Raw genomic sequence first — 9,119 nt, 5'->3', positions numbered from 1 at the left:
AGGCGCGCTGCGCGAACACCACGCCGCTCTGCGCGCTCACCGACACGTAGGACGACAGCGACCCGGGCTCCAGGTCGCTGGCCACGATCGAGTAGGAGACAAGGCCGTTGGGCCCCAAGTCCGGGTCCGAGGCGCTGACCTGCGCGATGGAGGCGCCGGGTGGGTTGTTTTCTGGCACGTGGACCAGGTAGGCAGACTGTCCGAAAACCGGCGCGTTGTCATTGACGTCGGTGATGTGCAGGGTGATGGTTTTGCTGGAGGAGAGGGGCGGCTTGCCCCTGTCGGTGGCTGTGATGGTGACGTTGTACTCCGGGGTCTGCTCCCGGTCCAGGACCCCGTCTGTTACTAGTTTGTAGTAATTATTAGAAGAAGAATAAATCTTAAATGGAACATCTCGACTTAAACTACACCTGACATCTCCATTTTCCCCAGAATCTCGGTCCCGTGTTTTGAAGAGGGCAACAACCATTCCGGGGGAGGAATCCTCCATAATCTGGTCAGACAGAGAAGTGATGATTATTTCTGGGCTGTTGTCGTTTTCGTCTAGAATTTCTATAATTACTTTACACTGGGCAGAGAGAGATCCTCGGTCCTTTGCTTCTACGTTCATGGCATATCTTTCTATTTCTTCAAAATCCAAAGACTCACGAGTTACAATGTTTCCTGTAGTGGAATCCAGAGAGAACACGTGCTGAGTTTTGTCAGGAACACCAAGGAAGGAGTAGGTGACCTCCGAGTTGACGCCCTCATCCCGGTCGGTGGCCTTCACTCTCAGGACGGAGGTGCCTGGAGGCGCATCTTCCCGAAGGCTGACCCTGTACACGTCCTGGCCGAACACTGGGGCGTTGTCATTGGCATCGACCACCAGGATCCTTATCTGAGCGGTACCGCTTCGGGGAGGGTCCCCACCGTCTAGGGCTGTCAGTACCAGGTGGTGAGCGCTCTGCGTTTCTCGGTCCAGAGCCTTCTGCAATCCTAATTCTGGATACTTGCCACCGTCGGGATTGTCTTTCACCACAAGTGAGAAATATTCGTTAGGACTTAATTGGTATTTGCTCAGTGAATTCATACCAATATCAGGATCTTCTGCAGACTCAAGGATTGTTCCCATCCCCGGGCTGATGGATTCACTGATTTCTAAGTTTATTTCATCTCTGCGGAATTGAGGGGCGTGGTCATTCACATCCTCAATCACCACAACGACGTGAAAAATATTCAGAGGATTTTCCACCACAGCTTCCAGTTGCAACTCACAGCTCCTCCGCTCTTTGCAGATCTGCTCCCGGTCTATTCGGTCCTTCACAAGCAAGTCCCCGCTCTCCGCGTCTACGCTGAAGTGCAGCTTCTCCGCGCTAACCCGCAGCTTCCGGGCAGACACATCCAGGACGCTGAGCCCTAGATCCCGGGCGAGCTTCCCCACCACCGAGCCCTTGGCCAGCTCCTCGGGAATGGAGTAGCGGATGGGCTCGCAGAGCGCGGGGCAGAACAAAAGCAGCAGCAAGGGAAATGGTACCTGCCGCGGGCCGGCCCCGCGCCTCTGCGCGCAGCTCCCTCCCATCGTTGGCTCTAGGTCTCGCTGGGCACCCGCCCTTCCAGTTGGAGAAAGTGCTCCCTGCAGCGGTGGAAGAGCATTCGGCCCAGGTCAGGCGGAGACCCCAGCCTCGGAGCTGAGAATCCGTGTGTGCCTGGCAGGTTCTGTGTAGCCGGGAGCTTCTTTTAGTGTGTGAGCTGGTTTTCTTCTTTTTGTGGTGTTGGCTGCGCAGGGAATCCCAAGCTAAGCGACTCAGGGATCCCGGGCGTCAGCGCTCGCTCTGTACTGGCCGACAGCGGCGCCCAGAGGCTCTGTGTGGGACTGCAGCCTGAGTTTTCTGTCTCAATAATTTTTTTTTTTTAAAGCACAAGTTTATAGCCAAAATATTTTAATCTTGTTCCTCAGTAATTCCGTTTTCATCATGACTTATCTTTCACGAGGTCATAACTATCATACATTTGAATGTATTAAAATTTACAATATTTTGAATAGATAAAAGTATTTTGTCAAGATTTAATAAGGCACAAAACAATATAGAGTGAGGGTTTATAGGTATCCTATCCCGTGGACTGCTGCTGTTCAATGCTTCCTTCCAAAGGCAATCGCTGTTTTTCCTTTTAAAAGTAACTATCCATGAAGCTGGAAGTACCGAAGCAAACAAACATTTTTTTCTTCAACTCCAACTTATATTTGTCTAGAAAGTAAGAATCCCTTCATTCATATTTAGATATTGGAATAAGGTCATTGCCATAGTCACTAATATCATTTAAGGTGTCCCGTATTGCTTTTAAATAATTATATCTAAAATTATTTTTACACTACCTATAATTTCAAAAGAGTAGTTTTAAAAACCTGCATTTTTCAAAATAATAGTATTATTTGCGACGGATGCCTAATAATTTTGACTCTTATGGAAAGAAATTCAAAATAATGGTCTCGGTAATTTAATAGTTAATAACTATGAGCCAAAAGAGTGTGTTCTTCTTTCACAGACCTATCATTGAACAAATGTTGATTGCCGTGAAAAAAGTCGTGGTCTTAGAAGTGTTTAGAAACTTTAGAATGCTTTTTGACTCTGTGCTAGCAAGTTTAGTGGAGTATTAGTAATGCATTAAAATTAAGAGATCAGTCAGATACATCAGTATTTTCACCGAACTGAATGGGTTCATCAGTTGAACTAAATGGGTTCATCAGTACCTCCACTAATCATTTGTCTTGAATAATTTTACATACTTCTCCGCTTACATTGTCTCCTGCAGAAATGGCTTGTCTTCCTTGACTGTAAATTTAGTTTGACTCTTAATTTCAGGGTTTTCAGAGTTTCAGGTGTGTGCCTTCCTGTTAAAGAGCTGCTGAAATACCTTTGTCACAAATCTCTTGCTCCTTTTCTTGGGAACATGTACAAATTTATCTGTCTCCCCAATCCATATTTATTTTCAGTCTTAGTGATTGGAAAATTTAACAACAACAACAAAAACAGAATCCCAAATGTCTCTAATTTAATCTTCTATACCTCCTGTAGAATCCTTGTTGCAAGGAAAGTTAAATTAAAATGCCATACCTTCCATGCAGCAGCATGAAATTAGAGAATCATATTCAAAAGGGATGCTCCAGTGTTACCAGCTACAATTATGGTTGGAAAAATTTAAGCATATATGGTTATAAATTATAACTGAATATTAATGAAAAATTTAAGTGGATTCAAGTGCAATTGTCACTACAAAATATAGTTCAAAACATATAATTACAAAGGCCTATTGCCCTTCTTCTTGGGAAGAACAGCATTGAGTAATCTTGGATTTAAGTTGTGTTCCTAAAGAAACGAATGCATTTCTTTCTGACATTTGTCTGTACTTACCAGACCGCCTTCAAAACACGAATTAGGGTTGTTGACCGGGCTCAAGTTTCTGCATGCGGCCACCCAGGGGAATGTACACATGGACAGACACTTCTGTGTGGAAGTCCCTCTTAGGAATTGTCAGCATTGTACTCAATAACACTATAAACTATAAGACTCTGCAAAGCTAATCATAACAGTCTTATGACAAAAGTCCTTCCTTAAAACTAGGTGAATTTTACCAGAAAACTAAAAAAAGAAAAGAAACAGCCTTAATAACCATCAAACTCTACTCTTCAACGCTTTAGCAAGAGGCAAGTATCATTGAAATGGAAACAAAAGTGATGACAAAAATAAATATTTACGTTTTCTACCATCATGTTGCAAACTTAAAAGTAAAACCAATAATAATTTTTTAAACGAGAGAAACAGAGTAAAAGTAAAACTCACTGGAACCAAAGGGGTATCTTCTATGGGGAACTTCGAATCATCTAGCAAAGACATAGGATCCTTTTTCTCACAGCTCTCCTGGCTGATGAGCATGTCCGCGTAGTTGGGCTGGGGGAAGAGCAGGTGGCTCTTGCGCGAGTCCGCGGTGAGTGACACCTCGTGGGAATAGGTCCGCAGGAAGGCCCGCACCCCGTCCACGCCCACAAAGTGCGAGGCGGGCAGGCCCACCAGCCCGCCGCCGGAAGCCTGGAGCTGGCGCGACTTGTGCCAGCGCCGCAGCCGGAGCGCCAGCAGCACGATGACGAAGGCCAGGAAGACGCAGGAGACCGCGGCCACCGCCACCACCAGGTACAGCGTGATGTCTGACGTTTCGGAGTCGGCGGGAGACTCTAGACTGTCCAGATCGGCCAGGACTTCAGGGATCCTGTCGGCCACGGCCACGGTGAGCGTGACGGTGGCCGAGAGAGGGGGCTGGCCGTGGTCCTGGACGGCCACCACGAGGCTCTGCTTGCGCGCGTCTCTGTCCAGCAGCGTCCGCGCCGTGCGCACCTCGCCCGTGTGCAGCCCCACCGCGAAGAGCCCGGGCTCGCTGGCCTTGAGCAGGCGGTAGGACAGCCAGGCGTTCTGGCCCGAGTCTCTGTCCACCGCCACCACCTTGGTCACCAGGTAGCCGGGCTCTGCGGAGCGGGGTGCCAGCTCCACGCCTGTGGAACCGTCGGTGGGGAGGGCGGGATACAGGATCTCAGGCGCGTTGTCATTCTGGTCCAGCACAAACAGGCTTAGCGTCACGTTGCTGCTGAGTGGCGGTTCCCCACGGTCACTGGCAGTCACCTGCACCTGTAGATCACGAAACTGCTCACAGTCGAAGGATCTGAGTGCGTACAGGACACCAGTGTCTGAGTTGATAGATACGTATGAGGATAGAGGTGCTCCGTGGATGGTGCCTTCGGCCAGGGAGTAAATAATCTGGGCATTCTCTTTGCTGTCTGGGTCGTGGGCTGTCACGGAGAAAATGGAGGCACCCCTGGGGTTGTTCTCTGGGATATAGGTAAAATAGGAGATGTGAGAGAATGTGGGTGGGTTGTCATTGATGTCTGCCACTTGCAGAGTAAAGTGGGTTTCTGCCGATAGAGGTGGACTTCCCCCATCTGTGGCTGTTATGGTGATATTATAAGAGGATGCCTGTTCTCTGTCAAGGGCGCTGTGTGTCACCAATCTGTAATAGCTATCAATGGACTTCTCCAATTTAAATGGCAAATTCCCTGAGGTGGAACAGGTTACCTGCCCATTCTGCTCAGAGTCTAAATCATGGACGTTTAAAAGGGCTATGACAGTTCCCAGAGGAGAATCTTCCGTCACTGGGCTAAACAGGGATGTGATGGTCACCTCTGGACTGTTGTCATTTACATCTTCTACTGTGATCATCACCTTTGCAGTTGCAAGGTACGCGCCTCCGTCTTCCGCTTGTATTTCCAGTTCATAGAAACCCGTTTCCTCATAATCTAGGTTGTCTGATATTTTTATTTCCCCAGTATATTTGTTTAGTTGAAACTTCAACAACTGTGAGTCAGGTAATTTTCGAAATGAATAAGTCACTTCTCCATTGGCTCCTTCGTCCCTGTCGGTGGCGGTGACCGTCAGCAGCTGAGTGCCCACCGGCAAGTTTTCGGGAACACTCACTCGGTATTCGGGCAAGGTGAAGACCGGCGCGTTGTCATTTGTATCGAAGACAGTCACACTGATGAGGACAGTGCCTGATCGGAGAGGGTCGCCTCCGTCGGAGGCGGTGAGGACCAGGTGGTGAACAGCCTCTTCCTCGCGATCTAGGGCGCGCTCCAGCACCAGCTCTGGGTACTTGACACCACTGGCACGGCTCTGAACTCCCAGGGAGAAATGTTTGTTGGGGCTGAGCTGGTAGCTCTGTAGGGAGTTCACTCCCACATCCGGATCAACCGCTTCCGGAAGGGGAAAACGCGTTCCCGGAGCGACGTTTTCATTGATTTTTACGTCAAGATGCTCCGCTTGGAATTTCGGGGCATTATCATTGATATCAGTTACTTCTATTTCTATCCCGAAAAGCTTCACCTTATCTTCCACAAGGATGTTAAAGCTCACCAGACACCGCGCGCTCTGGGCGCAGAGCTCCTCCCGGTCGACCCTGCCCGCGGTCACCAAGCTGCCGCCTCGGGGGTTCAGAGCGAAAAGCTGCGTCCTACCTCGGGAGACGATGCGGACTCCGCGCTCCGCCAGCTCGCGGGGCTCCAGCCCCAGGTCCTTGGAGATGTTGCCCACGAAGGAGCCTTTCTCTGATTCCTCGGGAACGGAGTAGTAAATCTGCCGGCCTCCGGCTTCCCACGGAATCCCGAGGAAAAGGCAGAGCAGGACCAGCTTGCTGCGGGCGGGGCGCTTCCTCTGAGCGGCCATTGTCATGGGATTCTCGTGAAGTCCTCACTGGACACGTTGTGTGTTTCGACCGGTTCCTTTTTCTTTCTGTGGCTGCAGGGTGTCTCTGTAGCCTGCGCACCTTAAATTCTGGAGTGAGTGTCCTTGCAGCCCAGGAGCCGGTTCGTAGGAACGCTGGGGCTTTGTGCGGTTGGAGCCCTGAGAATCCGGATTGAGCGCTGGCTGCGTTTCTCTCCTAGTAGGTCAACAGCGGCGCTCACAGTCCTACGAAGTTACTGCACCCACCAAATAAATAATGCAATAGAGAGCAAATGCTCCTCTATTTCTTTTGGATTACATTTGACATCAAGTCTTTGGTTTCTCCATAATATCTTTACACCAATTGCTATTTGTGGGTTTCTTACTGGAGGTGCGATAAAGCGGAGTGAACGTACTATAAATATTTCACGGTAATGTTTGGTTAAATATATATTTGCAACCTATTTTCCCAACAGAAATGTACCTACCTTAGAAGGTATATGACGCTTATTTTAGATTCTATGACCTTATAACTATATTCAGGAAAGTCTTACAATTTTATTTGAAGCTGTGATTTAAATAGTTCAATTTTATTTAGTATATATTCATATAGAAACTATATTAGCTATATTGCTTATGAAATAACTTTGAAGCTTTTTTTATTTATTTAATTAAATTTGTTTAGCTTAAGGTTGTGTAAGAAGTTTTCAAAATATTATTTTCTAAAACAGTTTTACTGAGTCTTAATGAATTTTTTTGGAAAAATGTACCTTTTCTTATAGGCATATATTATTAGAAATTAAGTTGACCTATTTAAATGAATCAAGCAGGTAACCACAAACTAAAAGAAACATATACTACAGTTGCAAATTAAAACGTTTGCATTATAATGGAAGATAAATATGTAAAAATAATTGCAAGTGCTGAAATTTTTAAAAACAAAGTTGGATATAGTGATGCAGGCTATTTTTTTTTCCTTAACAAAATGTTCATGTCAAATTATGTCTTCATCCCGCCATTAATGCCAGCATCAATAACCTCTTTTCTTAGGCAATTTGTATGGAAACTCCAAGTCAAGTGGTTCATTGAATCTTCACCTATGTGTGCCCATGAACCCAGGAAAAGTTCTATTCTCAAATTTTAAGGGTATAGAGGGTCACTTCTTTCATACAAAGAATGTTGTTCACAAGTGTTTGTATCACTATGCCTCCCAAGTATGAAACTCTTCAAAGGTATTATATTTTTTCTTCAAAGATCTTAGAGAATCCGAGACAGAGACAGGCAATAGAATTCCACTTGATTTCCTGGAAATTTCTTTATCTTGCAATGTGGATGAAAAGAGATTGGAAAAGACTACAGTTTGAGCTCCAAGAAAAAGTAAGAATCATAAATATAGAAGAAAGTCAGAGGAACAAAAGTCCTTCTTTTGGACCTCGAGCTCCAAACATCCCTCTGGGGATTATTATTAAGTTTGGGGGACAATAGAAACTTTGGAAATATGTATAAAGTTTTGAATCCTCCAAGAAAAATGCATGCATCTATAACTTTGCATACAGTTTCAGGGAGTCAATGGATCTGCCTAATATCCTCTCTTCAGCTGCTTACAGTTTGAAAAAAACTATTAAGATAAATGAAGGAAGATACCTAAAAGCACCTAAAGGACTATTCACACTATATGTTCCTTTGAAAGGAGCACCAGTTTTGATATTTAGTGCATGCCTGAACTTTTTGTTTGTTTATAGAGACAGGGTCTTACTCTGTCACTCAGGCTGGAGTGCTGTTGCACAATCATATCTCACTTCAATTTCAACCTCCCAGGCTCAGGTGATCCTCCTGCAACAGCCTCCCAAGTAGCTGGAACTACAGGCACATGCCACCAGGCCCAGCTAAATTAAAAAAAAAAAAAAAATTTTTTTTGTAGCGATAAGGTGCCACCACTATGTTTCCAAAGGTGGTCTTGAACTCCTGGCCTTAAACAATCTTCCTGCCTCAGGCTCCCAAAGTGCTGGGGTTACAACTGTGAGCCACCACTACCAGCCATGAATTTTTTATGTTTTAAAAACCCATAGAGAGAACATGGAAATTTCATTTTAAGTCTTAGTAACTTTGAATAGATTGACTATTTATTTTGTTGGAAGCCAAGACCACTGCTTCTGTTTGCTAAGCAGAGCTTGACAAGATATCTCCAATCTGGAGATATCTCCAATCTTTTACCAAGTGATAGAGCAACTTATGAACAAAGTAGGTCTTGAAACCATATAATTTTCAAAAAGCAAATATTGAGAAGACCAGATAATTAACTATGGGTTTAAAAATATATTCTACACATTAAAATGAAGTAGTATGCCCGAAATGTGAGATACAAGTAGGATATTAGAGAAATCACACAAAAGAAACTCACCGATGTTAAAGTCTCAGGATGTGAAGTCAAATCATCCCCACTTTGAGGTGGAATTAAGGCCCCAGGAGAATCACTGCAAACTGTGTCTTGAGTGGAATGTAATGGTACGCTATACTTTAAGACATTGAACTCTGTTGTACCAGTATGAGCAAGACACAGATTGTAGGAATACGGCAAAGTGCCCTCGCTGTAGCTGGGAGGAACCACGGGTCCAGACTTGACGCAGAGACCAGGCTGAAAGCAGTTCCAGGTAGCGGGGCTAGGGGAGCGTCTCAGGCGCAGGGCGATGGCCAGAATCACGGCGAGGAGGAAGAGCACAGAGATCAAGGCCAAGGCCACCACCAGGTAAAACTGCAGCTCCTCCTGGGGATTAGAAGGAGCGAGATGCTCGCCAAGGTCAGGCTGTATCTCTTGTAAGCTATCCGCAAAGATTAGGTGCAGCGTGGCGGTGGCCGAGAGGGGCGGCTGGCCTCCGTCAC

General features: G+C 46.1%; 2 protein-coding genes across 2 annotated transcripts in view; both read right to left on the bottom strand.

Moving 5' to 3' along the window:
• Window positions 1-1,771, bottom strand: part of LOC103269902 (protocadherin gamma-B7) — a 12,553-nt gene extending 10,782 nt beyond the window's left edge. The window contains exon 1 of the mRNA XM_021717289.1: window positions 74-1,771. Within this exon, the coding sequence (XP_021572964.1) occupies window positions 74-1,558 (1,485 nt within the window). The 5' untranslated portion in view covers window positions 1,559-1,771. The remainder of the gene's footprint in view (window positions 1-73) is intronic.
• A 1,893-nt stretch (window positions 1,772-3,664) lies between these two features.
• Window positions 3,665-6,370, bottom strand: LOC110596492 (protocadherin gamma-A10-like). The gene is given in 2 exon segments (XM_021717288.1): window positions 3,665-3,775; window positions 3,777-6,370. Coding segments are annotated over 2 exon segments (2,583 nt in total). The 5' UTR covers window positions 6,249-6,370.
• Window positions 6,371-9,119: the final 2,749 nt, after the last annotated feature.

Source organism: Carlito syrichta, unplaced genomic scaffold (genome assembly GCF_000164805.1).
Source record: "Carlito syrichta isolate Samal-C Ts95f unplaced genomic scaffold, Tarsius_syrichta-2.0.1 Scaffold309624, whole genome shotgun sequence".
In the NCBI taxonomy this organism is placed as follows: domain Eukaryota; kingdom Metazoa; phylum Chordata; class Mammalia; order Primates; family Tarsiidae; genus Carlito; species Carlito syrichta.
This window is presented reverse-complemented; position numbering and strand designations above follow the sequence as displayed.